At 37.9% G+C, this 24,592-nt stretch overlaps 1 protein-coding gene across 3 annotated transcripts in view; it reads left to right on the forward strand.

Moving 5' to 3' along the window:
• The first annotated feature begins 14,265 nt into the window (after positions 1 to 14,265).
• The window catches only part of RDX (radixin), a 69,714-nt gene continuing 59,387 nt past the window's right edge, over positions 14,266 to 24,592 (forward strand). Inside the window, exon 1 of one of the 3 annotated variants that reach the window (XM_066247227.1) lies at positions 14,266 to 14,752. Coding sequence is in view for 1 of the 3 variants with exons in the window: in XM_066247219.1 (XP_066103316.1) it covers positions 21,482 to 21,518 (37 nt within the window). In the remaining 2 variants the exon portion in view is untranslated. Of the gene's footprint in view, positions 14,753 to 15,709; positions 15,729 to 21,451; positions 21,519 to 24,592 lie in introns of those variants that run through there. The other 2 variants (XM_066247234.1, XM_066247219.1) reach the window with 2 other exon arrangements.

Here is a 24,592-nt window from a genome sequence, read left to right on the forward strand (position 1 = left end):
TTTTCATTTCCTTTGCATGAAATACTTTTCTCCATTTCTTCACTTTCAGTCTATTTATATCTTTTGTTCTGAGGTGGGTGTCTTGTAGATGTATGGGTCCTGTTTTCTTATCCATGCAGATATCATATGTCTTTTGATTGGAGCATTTAATCTACTTATATTTAAGGTTATTATAGATATGTATTTTTATTGCCATTTTATTCTTTAAATCTATAATCCTCTTTTTCTCTATTTCATTTTTTTTCTTTGCTGTTTTTACAGAAGGCCCTTTAACATTTCTTGCAGTACTGGTTTGGTTGTAATGAATTCCTTGAGTGTTTTTGTGAGTTTGGTTTTTTTGTTTGTTTGTTTTTCTGTTGTTTTTGTTTTTGTTTTTGTCTAGGAAGCTTTTTATTTCTCCTTCAATTTTAAACAATAGCCTTGCTGGATAAAATAGCCTTGGTTTTAGGTTCCTGTTTTGCATCACTTTGAATATTTCTTGACAATCCCTTCAGGCCTCAAGTGTTTCTGTTGAGAAGTTGAATGTTATCATTATGAGGGCTCTTCTGTAGGTAATTAACAGCATTTCTCTTGTAGCTTTTAGCATTCTTTCTTTGTCTCTTAAATTTGGCACTTTAATTACGATGTGTCTTGCTGTAGGCCTTCTTGGGTTCTTCTTTAATGGGACTCTCTGTGCTTCTTGAACTTGTGTGCCTTTTTCCTTCATCAATTAAGGGAAATTTTCAGATATGATTTCTTCAAACAGGTTCTCTACTCTTTGTTCATTCTCTTCTTTTTCAAGAATCCCTATGATGAGGATGTTGTTTCTCTTCATGTTGTCACAGAAGTCTTTTAGAGTTTCCTCTGTCTTTTTTTGCCTCTTTTCCTTTTGCTGCTCTACCTCTCTGCTCTTTTTTATCTTGTCTTCTAAATTGCTGATTCAATTCTCTGCTTAATCCAGCCTGCTGTTGATTCATTCTAGTGCAGTCTTCATTTCTAATATTGTGTTTGTAATTTTTGTTTCTTTTTTATGATTTCAATATCCTTTTTTGATGCTTGCTATCTCTTTATTCAGGTGCTCATTGTGTCCGTCCATTGTTGTTCTAAGATCCTTGAGAATCCTAAAAATCATTATTTTAAACTCTGCATCTTGTAGTTTGGTTACTTCCATTTCATTTAGTTCTTTTTCTGAGAATTTCCCTTGTTGATTTATTTAGGTCATATTTCTTTGTCCATTTTGTCTGTGTATTAGGTAGCACAGTCTGACTTTAAAATTTTTGTGGTGTCTTTATGAGGAAGATGGGCTTGGTGGTACTGGTCTCCAGGGTCACCTGTTTTCCTTGTTCTCATGCTTATTGAGGAATGCTTATTGAGGTTACTATTTTCCCTCCTGTAGTATGTGAGTACTGAATGCAGTTGGTCCTTTCATGGGTATGGTTATTTCTTCAGACTGGCTGGCTCTATGGGTCAACCTTGATCATCTGTATTATACACTGTGCAATGTTTGTCCTGTTGGCCGTATTTATTCTCCAAAGTGTCTGATGCCTGCAACTCCTCCTTTGGATGTGCTGCTGTGTAGCTATGTAAGCTGCTGGAATGGTAAGGAAGTTAATGTCTGATGGGATGAATTTCAGCCTATAGGAACCAATGTTTGAATTCTCCTCCTTTCCTGCCTGGACATACTGTTCTGAGATTCAGTCATTCACACTCTTTTCTGAGTTCTCTTTTATAAAGTTAAGCTGTAGGTTGTGCTTGATACCAAGTGATGGGCAGCTCAGCAAAGACCGTAGTATTGATTCTCCTTTATTCCCAGCCTCACTCCACCTTTTCTCACTCCTGCCTCAGGCTCTGGGAAACCTGGGTTGTCTAGGACAGTTGTAGCTGTCCGAATTAAAGAGAAGGGAGTGGGTTGTAGGACTCCTTAAAAGATAATACTATATATTTGGATTTGGTGACTGATAAAAAGTGGAGGCTAATGAAAATGAAATTTTAACAACCTCAAATCTAAAGGACACAGTAAAAGCAGTCTTAAAAGGGAAATTCATAACTATAGAAGTAGAAAAGCATTTAACAAATCCAATACCCATTCATGATAAATACTCCCAGCAAAGTGGGAATAGAGAAAACATACTTTAACATAATAAAAACCATATATGCCAGACCCACAGCTAACATCATACATATTCAATGGGGAAAAATGAAAAGTGTTTTCCTAATGACCAGGAACAAGACAGGGATGTTTGCTTTCACCACTCTATTCAAAATAGTATCAGAATCCTAACCAAAGCAATCGTATAAGAAGAAGAAATAAAAGGCATCCAAATTGGAAAAGAAGTAAAATTGTCATTACTTGCAGATAACATGATACTCTATATAGAGAACCCTAAAGTTTCCACAAAAAACCTTAGAACTTATAAATAAATTCAGTAAAGTAGCAAGATACAAAATAAATATTCAGAAATTGGATGTATTTTTATATATCATTAATAAACTATCAGAAAAGAAAACTAAAAAAACAGTCCCGCCCTGGCCGGTTGGCTCAGCGGTAGAGCGTCGGCCTAGCGTGCGGAGGACCCGGGTTCGATTTTCGGCCAGGGCACACAGGAGAAGCGCCCATTTGCTTCTCCACCCCTCCGCGGCGCTTTCCTCTCTGTCTCTCTCTTCCCCTCCCGCAGCCAAGGCTCCATTGGAGCAAAGATGGCCCGGGCGCTGGGGATGGCTCTGTGGCCTCTGCCTCAGGCGCTAGAGTGGCTCTGGTCGCAACATGGCGACGCCCAGGATGGGCAGAGCATCGCCCCCTGGTGGGCAGAGCGTAGCCCCTGGTGGGCGTGCCGGGTGGATCCCGGTCGGGCGCATGCGGGAGTCTGTCTGACTGTCTCTCCCTGTTTCCAGCTTCAGAAAAATTAAATAAAAAAAAAAAAAAAACCAGTCCCATGTACAATGGCATCAAAAAAGAAAATACCTAGAAATGAATTTAATCGAGGATGTAAAAGACCTGTACTTGGAAAATAATAAGATATTGAAGAAAGAAATTAAAGAAGATACAAATAAGTGGAAGCATATATCATGCTTATGAATAGAAAGAAGTAACATCATTAAAATGTCCATACTACCCAAAGCAATCCATAGATTCAATAACTTCTTATCAAAATACCAATGGTGTTTTTCACAGAACTAGAACAAATAATCCAAAAATTGATGTGGATCTACAAAAGACCTTAATTAGCCACAGCAGTCTTGAGAAAGAAGAACAAAGTTAAAGGTATCATGCTACCCGATATCAAACTATATTACAAGGTCATAGTAATCAAAACAACATGGTACTGGCATAAAAGCAGAAAGAAGACACATCGATCAATCAAACAGAATTGAGAGTCCAGAAATAAACACAAGCTAAAATAATCAATTAATATATAACAAAGTAGACAAGAATATACAATACGGTAAAGACATACCTTTTTACACTATATACATGAATAAACTCAAAATGAACTAAAGACTTAAATCTAAGACTCAAAACCATGAAACCCCTAGAAGAAAACATAGACAATAAAATCTCAGACATTTTCCTTACCAATATCTTTTTTTTATTAAGCAATATGGTAAAGAGAAACACTTGTACACTGTTTGTGAGAATGCAGATTAGTTAGTGCAGTCAATGTGAAAAACAGTATGAAGTTTCTTCAGAAAATTAAAAATGGAACTGTCTTATGATCCAGTGATATCCAAAGAAACACAAAACACTAATTTAAATATATATATGAAGTCTTATTTTCATTGCACCCTTATTTACAATAGCCAACATTTGAAAGTTGGCTATTGTAGCCCAAGTGCCCATCAATGAGGAGTGGATAAAAAGTGTTGTAGATCTTTATAATGAAATATCACTAGGCATAAAAAGGAATGAAATCTTACTATTTATGAAAGCATGGATGGACCTACTGGGTATTATTCTAAATAAAATAATTCAGACAGAGGAGGACAGATACCATATGATTTTGCTTATATGTAGAATCTAAAGAACAAAATAAATGAACAAACAAAATATGAACAATCTGATAGATACAGAGAACAGACTGATGTTTGCCAGATGGAGTGTTGGGTAAAAAAGGTAAAGGGATTAAGAGGTACAAATTGGTAGTTTCAAAATAGTCATGAGGATGTAAAGTACAACATAGGGAATATAGTCAATAATATTGTAATAACTATGTAGGAAGCCAGGTGGGTATGTGAAGTTATCAGATGAATTACTACATAAAGTACATGAGCCTGACCTGTGGTGGTGCAGTGGATAAAGCGTCGATCTGGAAATGCTGAGGTTGCCGGTTCGAAACCCTGGGCTTGCCTGGTCAAGGCACATATGGGAGTTGATGCTTCCAGCTCCTCCCCCCCCCCTTCTGTCTCTCTGTCTCTTCTCTCTCTCTCTCTCTCTCTCTCTATCTCTTCCTCTCCTCTCTAAAATGAATAAATAAAAAAATTTTTAAAAAAAGCACATGATTGTCTGTCCACTATGCTATATACAGGAAACTAATACAAAATAATATAGAATGTAAACTGTAATTGAAAAATATAAATTTAAAAATAGATGGAAAAAGAAAGTGAAGGCTGGGAGGAAGAAGTTTAGAATTACTCTCAGGTTTCTAGGATGGATGTCTTATTAGAAGATACTTTCACGAATTGAGATGGAATATATTACAAGGAGGAAGAAGTAGAAGACAGGAGAAGGTTTAGTGGCAGAGATAATTAGTTCAATTCTGGGCATATTAAATTTGAGATATTCCTGGGTATCATGTAGAGATGCCAAGCAGGAGATAATTATATAAGCCTGCAGCTCAGGAAAGAGGGCTTAAAGCACTTTTCAAATGATTTTGTAATTTTCTGCTTGTGACATTGCTCTTCCCAGTAGACTGCGCTTCTTGAGGGAGAGTGGTCTCACTAATCTTGTGTTCCTAGCACCTAGAACAAACTGCTACACAGTCAGTGCTCAATACATTTTCTTCAGTAACTGAGAGATAGATTAAATAAATGAATTTTAGTCAGTCAAAAAACAAAAAAAAGAAAGACTTTCTGTCATTTCAAGCTGAAATCCTGATATATATTTCAATGGGAACGTGATTACAAATCTCAGTTGGTTGCACAATATCATTGGTGTAGCCACATTATGTTTTCATGAGCTTCTGCAAGCTAGCCTCAGAACTGAACCACCCTTCAAAATCATTTCCACAGAGTGGAAAAAATGTCTTTCAAATTTCAAAACAGTATACACCATAGCTTTAGAACAAAAGGTCCTTCATTAGTTGGGAACATCATTGTTTTATTTTTCCTTTCAAAAACTTACCATAACATTTTGCACACATGTGTCCTGGCAGCCATCATGTCTACCATACAACTGGGTGAAGGTCACTATCTCAATGCTCTAGTGTCACCCTCGTCCTCCACTTTTGGAATCAAGTCACAATGCCCCAAGGAGTCTTGGGGAAGGGAACAGAGGCACATCCCAGTGACTTGAAAATGAATCCAGAGACTAAAAATAGGACTAGATCAAGACACATGTGAATTTGCAAAGGGCCTAAAGAGCTCCCTTTTTCTTCACACTTGGTTATCAGTAATAACCAACTCTGATTCCTTCACACAGTCCTTCCAACTTTTCTGTAATCACTATACTTGTATTAATTTTCTGAGTAAAAAATCATTTAGTTACTAACTTACTAAATCTCATTGTGTAAAGCAATATGTAGTATAGGTTACTTCTGAATTGTTTTTAGTAATGACTGTTCTATTAGTCAGGGTTCTCCAGAGAAACAGAACCAATAGGAAATAGGGAGAGACATATATAAGAGGAAACATTATAAGAATTGGCTCATGCAGTTACGGAGGCCAAGAAATCCCACAATCTTCTAACTGTAAGCTGGAGAACCAGAAAAGCCAGCAGTGTAAATAAATCAGTCTGAATCTGAAGGCCTCAGAACCAGGGGAGCTGATGGTGTAAATTCCAATCCAAAGTCAAAAGCTTGGGCACCATGGGACTGTGGTCTAAGTCCAAGAGTCTGAAGGCCCAAAAACCAAGAGTGCCAGAGAACTAGATAGAGGGTGACGGAGGACAATCTGACTTTGGGCGAGGGGTTTGCAACATAATTTGATGACAAAATAACCTAGACATGTTTTCTTTGAATATATGTACCCTGATTTATTAATGTCATCCCATTACCATTAATAAAAATTTATTAAAAAAAAAAAAAAAAAAAAAGAGTGCCAGAGGTCAAAGGCAGGAGAAGATGGATGTCCCAGTTCAAAAGGAAAGAGAATTAGCCTTTCTGTCCCCTTTGTGCTCCATTCAGGCCCCCAGTGAATTGGATGACTCACCTGCATTGGTGAAGGTAGGGCTCTTCACTCAGTCCACTGAGTCAAAAGCTGACCTCTTTCAGGAACACCCACATACACACAAATAATTTTTTACCATCTGGGCATCTCATAAACAAGTTACACTGACACATAAAGTTAAGCACCACAGTTGTATTTTAGAAAGTAAGTGGCAGAGTCAAAATAAACAAGCCCACACAACAACAGGGCTACTTTAATACAGTAACCATGCCTAGATATTACAGACCACTAGTGTCACCAAAAACAATCTTTGAGGAATATCAGTGATTTTCTTTTATTTTAAAAATTATTATTGAAGTTATTGGGGTGACACTGGTTAATAAAAACTAGATAGGTTTCAGGTGTACAATTTGATAATACATCATCTGTGTACTGTACTCTGTTCACCACCCTAAGTCAAGTCTCCTTCCATATCAGCGATTTTCTTTGCACTTAATAGGTGCATTGACTTGATAGACTTGAGCACCCCAAATTGAGAGCTGCAGAACATTAAACTTGGAGACAGAAAACTTAGGTTTTAGTCCCACACTAACTTCTTGGGTGATTTTATTAATCCATTCAACAAATATTTATTGAATGCCTTACTATGTTCTGGATATTGTATATTTTTACTTATTGGGCATCAGAGTAAAAATAAATTAATGGTGTCTACATTTATAGACCTGTAGTCTAATAGAAGGAACAAAAACAATTTTTCTTTTAAGTCTCTGTGTTAATAATGCAACTGCTATTAAGTACTACAAGGAAAATTTACATAAAGATTATACCAGGGTGGCACGATGGTCAGGATAGCCTTGATTATGACTGAAATCTAAAGAATGATTAAGTGTCAACTGGGTGAGTGGGGCAGAGGGAGCCATATAAACAAAGTCTCAGTGCTCTGGATGGGATAACAGGCATAGTCTAGGAATGGAAGAAGGTCAGAATGGCTAGAGCTTGGAGAACAAGTACAAACCAACGACCAGCAATGGGAAGTCAACACATGGGACTGGAGGTGAAAGGAGATGAAAAGGAGATGTGAGATAATTATAATTGTATTTCAACAAACTGACTTTAGATTCAGTGTTAAGAACTAATTGTAGGAACACAGTTCACATGAGATGACTAGTTAGGAGGCTACTGCTTGGAGTCCTGGCTGGGAGTGCTATAGATATAAAAGAGGGGACAGAGGCAAAAGGAGGTCAAAGCAATAGGAGTAAGTAATAGGTTGAGTATGAAGGAGCTGGAAGAGAGGAAGTGTTAAGGATGGCTCCTACATTTCTAACAGACAGGGGGACACTGGAAGCGCACCAGACTGAAGCAAGAGAAACTCTGCAGATCTTAATTGCCGTTTCTGCAAAATATGAGGTGGTCTTTTCTCTCAAGTCTCATCCAGTTCTAAACTTTTATGTTTGTATTATATAAGTCAGCCATTTTTCTGAAATTAAGGAATGAACTAATTAGAATAGAAATATCTGTAAATGCATTAGTTATTTATTGTTACATAAAAAATTAACATAAACCTTAGAGATGTAAAACAAGGAACACTTATTATCTCACAATTTCTGTGGGTCAGAGATTCAGAAACAGCTTAGGTAGGTGGTTCTGGCTCAGGATACAGTCATCTGAAGGTTTGGTTGACAGGGGAAAATTCATCTGCTTCCACAATGGCTCATTCACACGGCTGTTGGCAGAAGTCCTCAGGTCCTCACTGGCTCCTGGAAGGCGTCCATTTCTCACCATATGGGCCTTTCTGTAGGCTGCTTGAGTGTCCTCATGATATGGCACCTGGCTTGCTCCAAGGCAAGTCATCCCAGAGAGTGCCAAAGAGGAAGCTGCAGTGACTTTTACCATCTAGTTCCAGAAGTCACATAACATTAATTCTACTTTGTTGATTAGAAGCAAGTCCTATATCTAGTCCACTCTCATGAGTGGGGAATTGGGCTCTATCACTTGAAGAACAGAGTTTCAGCTAATTCGTGGATATGTTTTAAAATCACCACAGTTAAATTTAAATCTCATACACTTGACATTTTGCAAAGTGCTGGCCACCCTTCTTTTATATTGTAAATAACAGTTTTATAGATTCAACTAAATGAAAATAAAACTTGTTTGATCAGTGCTAAAGTTCAGGATGAGTTTGATTATTTTATATATTTATATATCTGTATTTTTGAATGTCATTTAGTCACAAACTAATGAATATTTGGGTCAAAATTATAAAATATCATGGTAAGCAATTCTGGATATAAATGTTTAATGCATATGTTACACATACATATTTTACATGTAATCAGAGTTGATGAATTTTAGAGCTTGAAGCAAACTTACACATGGTCTGTCTAATCCAGCTCCCTTATTTAATATGAGAAAACTGAGAGTTCGTTAAAAAAATTTTTTTTTCCTAGAGCTTTCACACTGTGGCTGAAAGCTACTTGATGGGATGGCCATTTCACCATAATGTTGGAGAGGGAATTCAATGCTCTTTGAAATTCTCTTTTAATCCTGAAAACCTACATGTCTGAAAACAATCTCCAGGAAAGGCACAATAGGTGTAACATTCTCCTTTTTTTTTTTTCGCCAGAAGCTCTTAATTGTGGTAAGACTGAACTCTTGTGTGGTAAAAAAATAGACTCCAAGTTAGAGGGGTACAGCAGAGCCCAAGTTAGAATGATATATAAATGTTTGTACTTTGCACTTAAACATGGGAAACAAGTTAATTTGTTGATCAGTTTTTATTTATTTATTGTGTTTACATAGATTCTAGATTCTCCTTTTAACGCAAGTAAGTTACAGACTAGTCCATTGGATCTTTCAAGGTCACCTAGCAGCTTGTTTGTAGAATTTGAGACGAAAGCAAAAGGGATAGAACCTCTCATTTAGACTCTTTTTATTCCGTTTGTGACTTACCTCTGAAATTTTATTGCCGTTATCACAAACTAAATTGGCTTTATTATGTAAGTGGAGAGGATTGTGTTAAAACTTGTACCTTGTCTGTGTTGAAGACTGAAATGCTCATATCTGTGAACACAATATGAATTATGTACTTATGTAATTTGATCTTAGATAGGGAGAGAATAAAGGTAGAAAAGGTCTGTGGTTTCTTGACTCTTAGTTTAAGTACATTAGCCATCAAACTTCTATTGACTGTACTGAAATTTTATAGCTTATATCAGCAATTAAATTTGCATGACTTACTAGGCATACAAAGTAGATGATAAGATACTTTTATTTACCTTGTCTATTTGTTTCCTGAGGGTTATTATATTAGCAAACAAATTGTGCTTATGTACTTAAATACGCAAGCTAGTGTGAATAGTATGAAATACAATTTATAATAAAAATTAATTTTTGCATTTCTTTCTATGCAAAGGTTTTAAAAATATTCAATAGTTGTGATTTTTCATGGTTATGGAATTTATAAAATGGTAAATAAAAATTTTTGATTTATGCTTCAGATTAACTTAATGTCTAAAATTGTAGTAAAATCACTGGCTTGAACAAAACTATATTTTTCAAAAAATAGTTGGAAATGAAAGGCTTATTTTATCATGTTTTCTCTGTATGTTCATTTATTTAACAAGTACTTATTAGATGTCTCACTTGCCATTGTTCTAACAGTGCATTTATTTCCAGCTACTGAATATACATTATTTCCTGATTGTCTATAGACATAAAAGTCTGCATCTTCCTAACCTGCCTAATTATCTTGATCTCTCAGTTCTACTTCTTTAATACTCCCCATTTAGCATAATGGTACCCACTGGAAACCCTGAAATCATTTTAACATCACCCTTTCTCTCACTCCTCATATCTTTTAAAAGATTCTATTTCCTCTTCTTCATCCTCACAGCCTCCCAAATTCTGTTCCTCATCCTCTTTCCTGAGCCTTTATAGCAAAAATCTACATAAGATGTCCCTCCTTATCCACTCACTGTCACACACTTTTCCCCAAGCAATCCACATGACAGCCAGTTACTTACTAACATAAATCAAATCACATTATTCCTCTTTTGAACAACTCTTATGGATTTTCCTCAAGGATGAGGGGTGAACTCTGAACTTCCCAAAATGATCTTAATTTACCTTTCTGAAACTTCTGGTTTAAACGTCTTTGTTTCTAAACATCAACCCCATCTTGCTACTCAGTATCCAAAGCTAATTGCCTTCCCCCAGTTTGGGCCTTTGACTCTCCCTTCCTCTGTGGCTTTCTCTTCCCTAGGCAGAGTTAATTGCCTTCTTGTCTGTCTCCCTTGACACTATGTGCCTATCTTTATTGTAGCTCATATTGCACAGTGGTTTGTTTGCTTTTCTCATTACTGAATCTAGAGGGCCGGACAGAGTTTTACTCTAACTAGCACAGGGTTTGGAACTCAAATGTTTGTTCTAGATTGGAAAACTTCCATTTATAAATAATACTTACAAAAATGAATTTTCTTCATTTCAAGAAGTACTTTTATAGGTGTTAGTGAGACAAAGGTTTTGTAACTATTCCAGAATTCAGAATTAGCCAATAGATGATGGTGGAGTAGAGTAGGATTGCAGCATAAACTACTTAGTAATAGGTACTAATAGATTGGTTTTTGGCCTTCTTTTTATGTATATTATGTGCTACATGTGAAAAATTTTCTTTATAACTACTGATAATATCAGATTTTTCCACCTAAAAATGTTTCAGCAAATATATGTGATACTGTCCCCTTGAAATTTGGAATGTTGGAATTAAACTGTGAAAGAAAATTTTTAATTAAGTCTCTCATATATTTGATGTAAGGGACAAGATAAAACAATGGTTTGTGTAGATTACATTTACCACCAACAGTAAACCTGACCCCTGACTAAAATCCTGTCAACTCAGTTCACCACAATTCTTCACAGAAGAGCCTCACACTTTGGAAATAGTGTCTTTGTTGCTGGTGATGTCAGCTCTCAGTCCTTGAGTTTGACAAAGAAAGAATTCAGAGCCAAGAACTCCAGCACAGAGGAAGTTTATTTAGCATGCAAAGCAAAAGTACTCTTGAAGATTTGCGCTGGCTGCTTAGAGAGCTGCCTTGGACATTTTGAAAGAAAGTCACAGAGGCAGAAGAAGTGAGCCAGTTGGGCCGCCTGGACTCAGGAAACAAGTCACAATGGCAAAAGAAGGGCCCTTGGAGACAGGTTCAGGGGGTTGGCCCAGGACAAGCTGCCACTACCTGCTGCTCCCCTGGTTGCATCTCTCGTGGGGACTCTTAAAGTTTAGGAGAAAGAAAGCAAAGGTACATACCTGAAGAAAAAAGGCGTGGGCTTGCTCTAGAGAGAGAGCATGCACTGGGTCCTTTGTCTTAAGGGGTTTTTAATCTGTTTTCTAAAGGCAGGAATTATCAGGGAGGTCTCAGGAGAGGGTCTCAGTAGAATATTCATCAGCTTTTCAGGTGTAACCTTTTTTATTTTGAATTTATCGGGGTGACATTGGTTAATGGAATGACATACATTTCAGGTCTACTGTTCCATAATACATCCTCTATACACTGCACTGTCTGGGTGTGTCCTTTAATATACTGACACACCAAAATGAGCTTATAGGGTCAGGGTTGTGGTCTCCAATGACTGGTCAGTGCTAGGGTAGGGGGTCATTGGTCACTGCATCTGGTCTTGATGTTAGGCATGGCACTGCTTCCTCTGTTTTGTTGCCTGTCTGGGCCTAGAGCTGAAATACAATTGAGCCCTAGATGTTATCTCTGGTTGACCAAAACTCTGTTTCTGTGGGCAACAGATATGAGCCTTCTTCAGTTCTAAGATCGATTCTGATCAGAGTGGCTGTGCAAGGGAGAAGGAGGCACATGAGTCAGGGTGCTGGATGAGGCTAGTTTGAATCAGCTTTTTATCTCAGTTTCCCCATTTCACTTGCCAAGAAATTTTCATAGCTTCTTACTACCCTGCCACAGCTTTGCTATTTTTATGTAACTGTCAACCCATACTGTAGTCAAGTTAAATAAATTGATTTATTTTACAGCAAAAGTAGCAGAACATACTGAAGAACAGAATAAAGGTGGAAATGCCCATAGAAACACTACCCAGAGACAACTCTGGTTTCAATCTTTCTTATTTTCTAACACCTCATAGATTTTTCTTTTTTAAAAAAAAAACATAGATGTGATCATACTTCGTGGGTAGTTTAACTTGTTTTTTTTCCACTTAGTACTAAAAAAAAAAAAAAAAAAACCCAACAAACAACCCAAAAAACACTTGCCATGGTGTCATATACATTGCATAAACATTTAAAATTGAACCTAAAATACTATGGAGTAGACTTAAGTTTTTATTTTTGCATCTTAAAAATAATACTATGTTGGAGAGTTTATGAATAAAGCTTTTTCTCTGTTTCAGATTTTTCATTCAGGGAGACTCCCAGATATGGGATGACAGGTTCCATGAACATTTATATAGGTTGAATCACAGTGCCAAACTCCTTTTTAAACAGGTTGTTTCAGTTTATCCTCGTACTTACAATGTCTGCAAGCACCCTTTTAATCTCATCAGCCTTGACTATTATCCTTTATTTAAACATTTACTAACATGCTAGCCGACTGAAATGCTACGATTTCTGGTCTGTTTGCTGCTGCATAATATGGAACAAAATCAAGGCTTAGAATTAAGTACAACTAGTTTGGTCATAGCCCTGCCCCTTTCCAGCTGTGTTACATTGAGCAAATTACTTATTAGTTTGAGGCTCTCTTTATTCATTGTCTCCCCCCCCCCCCACCAAACACAGGGCTGTTTTAATTATTAAAAGAAATAGTTATATAAAAGCATTCCACACCAGTGCCTGGCATATGTCAAACAACAATGAATCATTAATTTTCCATTGCAAAAGTATGTTATGTACTTTTAAATAGTGTACCACCTAGGAATTTACATTTAACTTTGACTATTATGCATGCAACATGATGTGGATAATTTCTGCACCCCAGGGAGAGGGTCAGGGGGCAATCTTTTAGTAAAAACAGACAAGCACGCACCTGATTTCCATTCCTGAGGAACTGGCAGTCCAAAGCCCTTTGAGTTGAACTCTTGGGACTTCTGATTGGCCAGAGAGGTCTCAAAGGGCAATGGTGAAAACACACTGAAGAGTAAGCATAGTCAAAGTGATCTGGAGAAAGAGTTACAGGAAAAGCTACTAAGGGAAGGCAAATGTTAAGGAAGGAGGGGATGAATTATTGTTTTGTAAAAGTTAAGTATGTTTCTGGTGTTTTATTTGAATCTAAAGTTTGTTCAGAAACGGTAAACTATATGAAGTATCACAAACTGGGCCAAGCTTAGGCTAATCTAATTTTGTGCACTTGCTGATTGTTTACTTATTAGCAAGTGTTGCTCTTGGCATCCCAGCAGAAAACAGAGAGGAGAGGGAGCATGGCAGATGACACAACCCTGACCACAAACCTATCTTGTTAGCCACTAACTAGAGTGAGTAGGCTATGACCAAACGTATTTGTCTAAATTTAAGATAATTTAGGTTTGGCTGCTCTTTAGCAGTCCCACTTCCAACTTTTTGATCTATTCCTTCCAACTGCCAAAGAACATCGGTGGTGATAAAACAAATTATCAAATATTCTTGCCTGAATAAAAATCTGCATTCCCGTTTGGGGCCATGCCCATCGAGGTTTTGGTGGAGTTTAAAAACTACTCCTGAAAAGCACGTTTTTCTAGTTGGGTAAAACCTGCCAAACTAATTTAAACGTTCTTTGTGGCAAAACTGAATTCCCCTGAAATAGGCCCATTTCTCTCTCCCGATCCGGGATTTTAAAGCTGAACAGCTAAGTAACACCCTCGATTTTGTTCTGGATTCCCTGCGGGAAGAATTCCTCCTCAGGGGCGATGGAGACGCCCTCGGCGAGTTTTTTTGCCACCAGTGGGAGTTTCAAGTTTCTGCGCAGGGGAGGCGGCGGGCGCATTTCGGCCTTCGCGTTGGGCGGCTCCGCTTTCCCCGGCAGCCGGCTCCCTCAAGCCCGGTCCCTGGAAGGAGTGAGCCTTTCTTTCTCCGCGCTCGCCCCTCTTTCCCCCGGGCTCAGCCCGCAACCCCGCCCGGGACCGGGAACGCCGTGGACGCCCCGTGAAGCGGGCAGCTGGGCGCCCGGGGGGCAGGGCGGGCGCCGCGCCTCGCTGCGGCGGCGGCAGCGCTGCGTTCTGGCCGCGGAGGGCGGCCAGGCGGCCGGCAGGGGGAGGCGAGGGGCGCGGGCAGCCCCGCCTTTCCCCCCGAGGAGCCGCTGGGCGGCCATATTGCGGAGCTGTCTGCGGTGGCCGCGGCGCCTCTTTTCTCCGGCGGCCCAACGCTCCCACCTCTGGCGCTCCCCGACTGCCGCAGCCGCAGCCGCGACGCCCTGCCCCGCTCAGCGCCGCCGCCGCACTCCGGGCGGGAGGACCCGCTCGCTGTGGGGTAAGCCGCCGGCGCTCCCTTCCCCCACCCGCTCCCCGCTCCTTCGAGACGCGGAGGTGGCGAGAAGTTGCGGGGCCCGCGCAGCGAGGGCCTCGCTCGCTGCTGTTCGCGGGCCGCGGCTCCGCCACCCTAATGGCCCGGCCGGCGGGCAGGCCGCACCCGGGCTGGCGGGAGCCGCGATGCTCGGCCCGAGTTTTGACCGGGCTGCGGCCCGAACGTGCGGCCGCGCGATTCTCCTCCCGGCGGACGGGGGTCCGCTTCGGCGTCGGCCCTGGAGCGCCGCTGTGCTCCGGGGACGGTCGGACTCCCGCTGCCTGGCGCGGCCCCGGCTCGGCCTGGCGCGTTTCTGCAGGGCAGCTTGGAAATACGGGTATTAAGCGGAGGTGAAATACAATTTGCAGTGTAGGGAAGGAATTCGGTAGAACTTCTTACCCGGTCTCCAGTTTGAAAGTAAGGGTGTTGGATTACTAGAGAGCGTGCGTTCCGCCCTGGTGGCAAAGGGGATGCTGCACTACGGGGTTCGGGGCGCAGAGCGGCTCCTGGGCGCCGGCGGGCGGAGGGCAGTGCTGCGCGCAGCCTCGCCCTACCTGCTGCCGCCGCTGCCCCCACTGACCGCCGCGTCCGAGCCTTAGAACTTTTTTGGTCCCGGAGGCAGCCCGATTTAGTATCGCAGACCCCAGTAGACAAGTTGAATCCATTACAGTCCCCCCCTTCCTTTAAATGGTTCTAAAGTTATTTTTCGGGCTGTGAAAGGAGGGGGCACTACAGTATTTCAGTTTAAAAAGAGCACCTCACTTCACCGATGTCATGGTTCTTTAACCACTTCCAATGTTTGTTTGTTTGTTTTCTTAAGGAGTGGTTATTAATGAGGTTGGAAATGTGAAGGCACCTTCCTCAAAGATGTATTTTGAAATCGAGTTGAGATTTTCAAGAAGACATTTTAACGAATCCTGTGGCACCAAGGCTGGCATGATGTGTATGTGTAATCCTAAAATAGTATGGGTGTATTTGATAAACGAGTACTTGGACGTAGACATTACAATCCAGTGTTTATGGAACATTTGTTAGAACAATAACACTAAATACTTTTATACTTCTAAACAGATTTCTGAATGAACAATTGCCTCATTCACTTTGCTGGATAAATAATGGCTTAATCCATTTGCCAAAACAGCGTTATTAGATTTGAGAAGAGAGATTAGTACTCAGACTTGAAATATTTTTATTTTCAGAATTCCATTGCTTTCACCAGTGTGCTTTAGCTTTCAGAGACAGTAAAAATATGGCAAAATTTAGAACATTCATTTTGAAGTTAATAGTATATTGTAAAAAGGATTGCACTCACTTTGTTTAATGACTTTTATATAGGATGGAATTTAATAAACGGTAATACATTATTAGTAAATACATTATTTGTAAAGAATGAATAGATATACATTGTAATTCTTTACAGAATTGAAATGAGACAAAATGTGGTTATGGCATTTCAAAATGTTAAATTCTTGCCCTTGTGGATTATACCTTGTTTTGTTTACTTCTGTATCTCCATTTATGACAGAGCATGGAGGAGAAGTTTAGAAGTATTTGTAGAATACATGTAATTAATTTCTGTGCGGGGGGGGGGGGCGGGGGGGAGGCTGTTGCCTCTGTCCTTTGTTTTAGACATTGTTATTACATAGTTGGAAATTCATTATTATTTTTCTTGTGGTGTTAAGAAATGACAGCTTTTACTATTCTTTCTCTCTCTTGCTAACTCTCGGGAGTCTCAGGGAGGGAGGGAGGGCAGGAGTTGTTTCTTGTTTTCTGCTTCACCAATCCTAAGAACAGAATTGGGTTTAAGATTCATTTTCATCTTTTGCAGGCTGTTGAAAGTCTATAAATTTCATCTTAATTGCAATTTTCAATCTTTATAGAGGTTGAAATGTTGGATGATTGTGAGAGCCTTGTTTTTCATTCATTTCTAATTTATTGCATTTTAACTTACACCGTTTAAAAATGGCAAGTTTTAGTCTATTTTCCAAAGACTAAAGCCTATAAAAATGTGTTCTATTAAGATTGTGAAGACTGAGCTATGCTGATGGAGCGTATTTGATAAGGTATAGCTAGCTAATAGAATTTTATGCTACTGCTTTGAATTTGGTAAGTCAAGGAACACACCCTTTCTTGGATGGCTTGGACCTACCTCCTGCAGACCAAGAGCTAGAGGGCACTTCTTACCTACCCTGTTACTACTCTTTGGGTAGTGGATCAGTGGAACTGGATTGAGTTGCTGTAGACTCCACCCTTACAAGGTTATTTTAAGCCTCATGGTGTTACTGAGAGCTAAAGGCTGTTTGTTTGGGGAACTTCCAGTATATGTTCACCTCTTAACCGTGGTAGAAGTAACTGGTCTGCCCCTGGAGAGAGGTCCTCACTTTCTAGCTTCTTTCAGAGAACTCCTGCCTTTTCTATTCATTTTAGTTCCTGGTATATTTCTCAATATTTTATTGAACATATATTTAAGCCATTTTTAAAGACTGAAAAAGTAATAATATTTTAGGAGAAAGTTTAAAGACCTCAAAAGGTATTAAGGGAGAAGTAAAAGTTCTCCTCAGTCCTCAGAGTCTCTTAACCTCTTTCCCAGACCTGTTTCTCATAGGTAATTGCTATTAGCAATTCCTTGTATATAGAAAATGCCAGTACTTATGGAAGGATAAACATATAGTTTATCTTATTTTTTACTTTAAAGTCTATAAAAATAAGGTTATTTTGTAACACAGTAAAAGGGTGTTTATTACTTTGTTAAACATTAATTAATATTTCTCAGATTTTCATCATTTGAATGAAATAACACAGTGGAATAGTGATTTTCAACTGGTGTGCCGCAAGAATATTTAAAATATGCAACCCCTATTTAGTCAGGGCACTGACTTCTTTTCCCTTAGATTGTCAAATAAAAAAAAATGACAACAGCCAACATAGCAAAAGCCATTCGATGTGAATGAATCAAAATTATACCTACTTTTGTCAGATTGGCAAAAAGTATATTTTTCAGTGTGCTGCAGAATTTTTGTAGTTCCTTTGTGTGTGTCTTGAGATGAAAAAGGTTGAAGTCTCTGTCCTATAATAATTCTTAAGGATGCTTATGTATATGTGCAAATTTTCTTCACTAATGATTACGGGTGAAGTCACTTCGTTTTTTTCTCAGTATATGGTATGTTAATGCCAGTGGAAAATGGAGTCTTTTGAAAAAGGGTTTATGGTTTTGGGTAGTGAAATGTGCATATAATTTGTATCTTAATACCAAGAACTATTTAGAAAAAAATTATTGTTCATATGATTCAGTGCTTTATTCTATTTTAACTCTAATTCAGCTTCCTGGAATAGAGGAATTCATTCAAAGTTAGGAACTATATAGCAGATATCTTGGTTTCATTGGCCAGAATTGGGGCACATTCTATACCTAACCAGTCACTGGTGTCGTAATGGAATTGCCTGTTCTTCTAACTGGATATTTCCATTGGATTATTTTCTTCATTCATATACCATGTATAGATTTTTTTCTTACCCCCATCCAAAATCAGATCCAAGATTTGTCACACCTAATCCTAACATGGGTACCATATTTATTTAAATTATGGAATGAAAAACATTGATTTCCTTCCAAAATACTTTAAGGCAGGGGTTGACAAACTGGGGCCCATGAGCCAGATCCAGCCTACTGCCTGTTTTTGTAAATAAAGTTTTATTTGAATACATCATAACTTATTTGTTTACATGTTATTTATGTCTACTTTAATGCCACAACAACAGAGGAATTGCAAAGAGACCGTAAGATCCACAAAAATTAAGTTTATTTCTCCAGTCCTTTACAGAAAAAGTTTGCCAGTCGCTGCTTTAAGATATCTTTTTTACATCGAGATATTTATAATTATATGCCAGATACTCTGGACATTTGATGTATAAGATACTGAGAAGGTCAGACTCTAATGGAAATATAGTTGTGCCATATTGTACATCATAAAGTGTGTTAAGTGCTCTTGCCTGTATAAACTGGAGTTAATATTCATTGCAATAGATTTTAACCTATCTTTGTTTTTCTATTTTAAACATTTATTATATGAACTTTTTATGTTTTCATAAATATAAAATGAAGAAATTGGACTGGATTTAGCTTTCTTACCTTTTAGCATTTAAAATTATCATTACAAATGGTAATGTGTTATTTGTTTTTCTACCCACCTTGGGAATACAGATATGGGATTTCTTGTAAATTTATAAAATTCTTTTAGAAGAAAGTGTAAATTCAATGTAAAACTTAAAAAAAATATTTGTAGTTTTATACTGCTCACAAAAATTAGGGGATATTTTATCATTCCATAGTCATTTTGAAATATCCCCTAATTTTTGTGACCAGTCTATAAGTTCTAGACCAGGGGTCCCCAAACTTTTTACACAGGGGACCAGTTCACTGTCCCTCAGACCGTTGGAGGGCCGGACTATAAAAAAAAACTATAAAACTATGAACAAATCCCTATGCACACTGCACATATTTTAAAGTAAAAAAACAAAATGGGAACAAATACAATATTTAAAATAAAGAACAAGTAAATTTAAATCAACAAACTGACTAGTATTTCAATGGGAACTATGGGTTTGCTTTTGGCTAATGAGATGGTCAATGTGCTCCTCTCAATGACCACCAATGAAAGAGGTGCTTCTTCCAGAAGTGCAGTGGGGCTGGATAAATGGCCTCAGGGGGCCGCATGTGGCCCACGGGCCCGTAGTTTGGGGACCCCTGTTCTAGACATTGCATTTTCAAAACATGTATATTTTGCTAAAAAATGTTGACTGTTTCTTTCCCTTGAAAATACACTTGGGAAAATAATCAATTTGCTGCATAAGAACGTACTTAATATCTTATTTAGAACTGCATATCATCCTTACAGGAAATCCATTTATGGTGGTGATTATACCAATATTAATGTGTACTTCCAGTATCCTTAGAGGTAGTCTTTTGACATGCAAACCAGAGAAGAAAGCTCTAGCAATTGTTTGGGATGAACTTGTCTAGAATGATGTCTGAATAAAAGGCAGAATAAGATAGCCCAAAGAGCCTAGAACTAGGATTTAGAAGGACCTCAAAGTTTGTTAACTAGACTTTGGGCAAGTCATTTATCTGAATTTGAATGTCCTTATTAGAATGAGGGATTATGATACTTATCTTGGGCAGGGGGAGGAAGGGAAATTATAAAAATTAGATAATGTGGCTGAAGAGTGAGCATTCTCCAAGTATTCCCTCTATTCTCCAAATATTCCCTCCATTCACTACCCTGTTTTTGCTTTTAGTCTATTTTTCTATTTGCAAAATGGAGCTAAAAGTTCGTGTTCTTTTTGTTTCACTTGAGGAGTCACATGGTGTTATATAGATAAAAGTGAATTATCACTATTAAATACAGTATTAGCACTGTGCTAAACAATAAATAAATATTTCTGTATAGATTAGAGGTTTTAAGCCTATGGATCTGTGAGCTTGGATAGGGAAAAAAAGTTACATTATTACATATGTTTTTTTCATTATAAGTGTGGGCAGCAGAAGCAGAGACTATTTCCAATAGAAATTACAGATTTTTCTTAATCCATTACTGTTGCAGATTGTGTTAAAGTGAAATTTATACTCATTATTACTTAGAAGTTTAAGTATTAGACCCACGAGTAGATATTGTTTAAAGATTAATAAAAAGCATATATATTATTATAAATAATGTGCTTTTTATATTTTGATAATTGTATTTCATTGTGATTGTTTTTGGTGTTATTTTATGTATTTATTTTATGATTTTAAAAATACTTTTCTAAGAAGGGGTTCATAAGTTTCACCAACAGGGGCCAGTGTGTGGGGTTAAAAACTATTATTATTGATACTGTTATTGTGTTGATTTGAATGCCAGAGTTACCTTATTAATTCAGTTTATACTTCTCTTTGTTACACTGCTTCCCAATCAGTAAACTGGCAGAGGAATTCTTTTGTAATTTTTTGGTTTGCAGAGAGACCAAAATCAGAGATTACTTTGTGTCTCAAAACACAAAGAAATTTTCAGTTAGGCTTGGGGAAAAGACAGAAAAAAATTACAGTTAGGCTTAGGGAAAAGAATATCTTAAGAGTAAAATTAGGCAGCTTGATATAAATTATTGAAGCTTTAGTGTAGGCCCAGTATGGACTAGACTTAACACCTGTTTTCCCACCTGACAGGTGGGAAGAGTCTGTTGTGCTGCTGATTTACCAGAGCTCAAGGTGTTACGCATTAGGCTGTTCTTCCATTGTGTGACTAGAGAGGAGGCTGTTTCAGAATCCCCCTTACATTTAAAGGACAAAGAAGAGAATGTTTTATATGAATGTTTTGTTTCTATGAATGTTTTGTTTCTAAAATGTGACACATTCAGTGTTTCTGGAAATGGGGAATATGTATGCTGGCAGCACTTCTTAATTGTTGATTTTGCTGCCATGATATGGTTTCACTGCTTATGGGAAGTCAGTATGGAAGAGGAAGGGTCAGACCACCTTGAGAAATTTAGAAAGAGTGAGGAGGAGGGCCTATTTTTTTCTTGGATATTAGGTATTATGAGGGCAGAAGGAAGAAGAGTTGATTTTTATTATTTATCTTTGATTTTACAGTGGTTTAGGTGATTACAGTGTATATTACCATTCTTTTGGAGAGGGAAGAAAGGAGGGCACTGACAGTATTCAAGATGAATCCGTTAGAGGTGGAACCGGACGTGTATCTAGGTATAATGACTTTTCCTGTGACATTTGTCTGTTCTGCTACTAGCAGATGGCAGTTTCAGAAGAAATACACTAATACAATCAGAAGGACTAGAAATGTTCAATTGAGGTTAAATAATATTGTATAAATATTTTTCAGTAATCACTTAATTGGCTAAAAACTTAGGTTTTAATTACATTTATACATAGTCTTATCCTAAAAAGTTTAAGGCAGAATTCTTATCTATATCATATTATATAATTGAATAATATATAAACAATTTAGTGAAACAAATTCTCATTTGATTTTTAAAATTAGAAACAATAGAAAATACTTTGATTAGAATTAAGTGCTCAGTTCTGTATATCCAAATATAATTTGTAAGGATGCCTGCATTTTTACCTAGTTATAATGCCTGGTACATAGTCTGTCTTTTCACTTTATTGACAGTTTGTCATAATATAGCTCCAAGAAACTAGTTCATCATGTCACATAGTTTCAGCATTAATTGCGTTTTTAATCACTAGCTGTTATAATGAGTGCTGCTGAGACTATTTTGGTACAGATTACTTTCTTTTGTAGTTGTTTATTTCTTTGGGGTATTGTCCAGAAGCTGACTTTCCTGTTCAGATACACTTGGTAGCTTTTGTTCTGCTTTGACAGCTTACTTTCTGAAATGTGGAGTCAAGTTACATTGCTACCAGCAGTATTTTACCTACTTGCTTACCAATACAGACTGATCAGTTCTGGTATGCATAATTAATAATTATTTTGCTAATTGAATGAATATATAATCAATAATACTTTAAAGCAGTGGTCCCCAACCCCCGGGCTGCGGACCTATACCCGTCTGTGGGCCATTTGGTACTGGTCTGCAGAGAAAGAATAAATAACTTACATTATTTCCGTTTTATTTACATTTAAGTCTGAACGATGTTTTATTTTTAAAAAATGACCAGATTCCCTCTGTTACATCCGTCTTACAGGCGTCCCCAAACTACAGCCCGTGGGCCGCAATTTGGCCCCCTAAGGCCATTTATCCAGCTCCCGCAGCACTTCCAGAAGGGGCAACTCTCTCATTGGTGGTCAGTGAGAGGAGCACTGTATGTGGGAGCCCTCCAATGGTCTGAGGGACAGTGAACTGGCCCCCTGTGTAAAAAGTTTGGGGACCCCTGGAAGACTCACTCTTGATGCTTGTCTCTGTCACTTGATACATTTATCCGTCCCACCGTAAAGGCCAGTCCGTGAAAATATTTTCTGACATTAAACTGGTCTGTGGCCCAAAAAAGGTTGGGAACCACTGCTTTTGAGTCATTTTGATTTTTAGTTTTACTTTTTTCTTTTACATATGGTTTGTTGGTGAAGAGTTCTCATTTAACCATTTTTACTAAGTGAAGTCTGAGTGGTATTATTATATATTTAATTACTTTATATATTTAATTTTTACTTTCATAGTAACTTTTGTTATGGCTGTTGAATATTTTTCTATTCTATTACTTTATTTTGATGTTTATTTTATTCTACCTGTGTAGGGATTTTAAATAAAATATATTAGTCTGTTTTGCTCATAACCTATATATCTTCCTAAATCATGTTTTTCCTCTAAAACTAGAATTATTTTAAGTTTCTTTTTGATAAAAGATTAACCTACTTAGATTTTATTAAATGTTATTGTGAAGTTATAAGTCCAACTTTAGTTTATTTACTTAAATTTTGTTCTTTCATTCTAAGGAATTTATTTTTCTTACAGCTTTACATTTTTAATTTAGAAATTTATAGATTAATTCTAATTCTGCAGAGATTCAGTACTTTGGAGTTTGATCATTCTCGGTCTTTTTATACCTTTTAGAAGGAATTGATGATACTGTATTTATGGTTTTATAGCCTGCCTTTGTACTCAGTAGTTTGTAAATAATTTGCCATGTCATTTAATATTTTTCAGTAATATTTTGATTGGCTGTGTTGTGATCCAGAAGAGCCTACAGATGTATCTAACCTCTTAACTAACCTCTCAGTATTCACTTAACTAACTTGTCAATCTTATATATATATATATTTATAAATAACACAATAACTAGAATCTTTATATATTTGTTTTTTCTTTGGGCAAATATTCACAAATGAAATTATTTCCCTCTTTATTATTATTATTTTTTAATATAAAAAGGAAAACAGGTTGATATATGGTGGAGTTTTGGACTCTAGGTGTCTGAAGACCATTTGGTTATTTATTACCCAAGTGATTTAGAACAAGTCACTTTTATGCAGCTGTTTCTTTAACTATCAGGTATCTATAATACAGCCTTTCTTATTTGTCTCCTAATTTTTGTTAGAAAATTAAATAATGTATAAGAATATACAACTAGGAGTTATTTTATAAATACAAAGCATTGTTAAGTAATTACTTTTATGTTCAACTGGTAAATAAGGATGTAGAGTTGTATTATTCTCAGATAATTTATAACTGAAATAAAACAGAGTGATGACTAATTTGAATTTTAAGAAAGAATACTGGTTAAAATATACAGTTTTAGAAGCTCCTTTTAGAAGTTAACCATCTCTGTATTTGTGAAGGCTTTGGGTAGGTCCTGTACTTCCCACTCTGTTTAGATCAGTTAGGCTTGTTGGAGAGTTAAAAAACTTAATTAGCTTGTGTAATACCTGGGTTTTTTTTTGTTGTTGTTTTCTGAAGCTGGAAACGGGAAGAAACAGACAGACTCCCGCATGCCCCCAACCAGGATCTACCGGGCACGCCCACCAGGGGGGATGCTCTGCCCACCAGGGGGCGATGCTCTGCCCCTCCGGGGCATCTCTCTGTTGCTACCAGAGCCACTCTAGCGCCTGGGGCAGAGGCCAAGGAGCCATCCCCAGCGCCTGAGCCATCCCCAGCACCCGGGCCATCCTTGCTCCAATAGAGCCTCGCTGTGGGAGGGGAAGAGAGAGACAGAGAGGAAGGAGGGGGAGGGGTGGAGAGGCAGATGGGCGCCTCTCCTGTGTGCCCTGGCCAAGAATCGAACCCGGGACTTCCGCACATCAGGCCAACGCTCTACCACTGAGCCAACTGGCCAGGGCCGAAAGGTCATTTTTATAGCATATA

Source organism: Saccopteryx bilineata, chromosome 1 (genome assembly GCF_036850765.1).
Source record: "Saccopteryx bilineata isolate mSacBil1 chromosome 1, mSacBil1_pri_phased_curated, whole genome shotgun sequence".
Lineage (NCBI taxonomy): Eukaryota > Metazoa > Chordata > Mammalia > Chiroptera > Emballonuridae > Saccopteryx > Saccopteryx bilineata.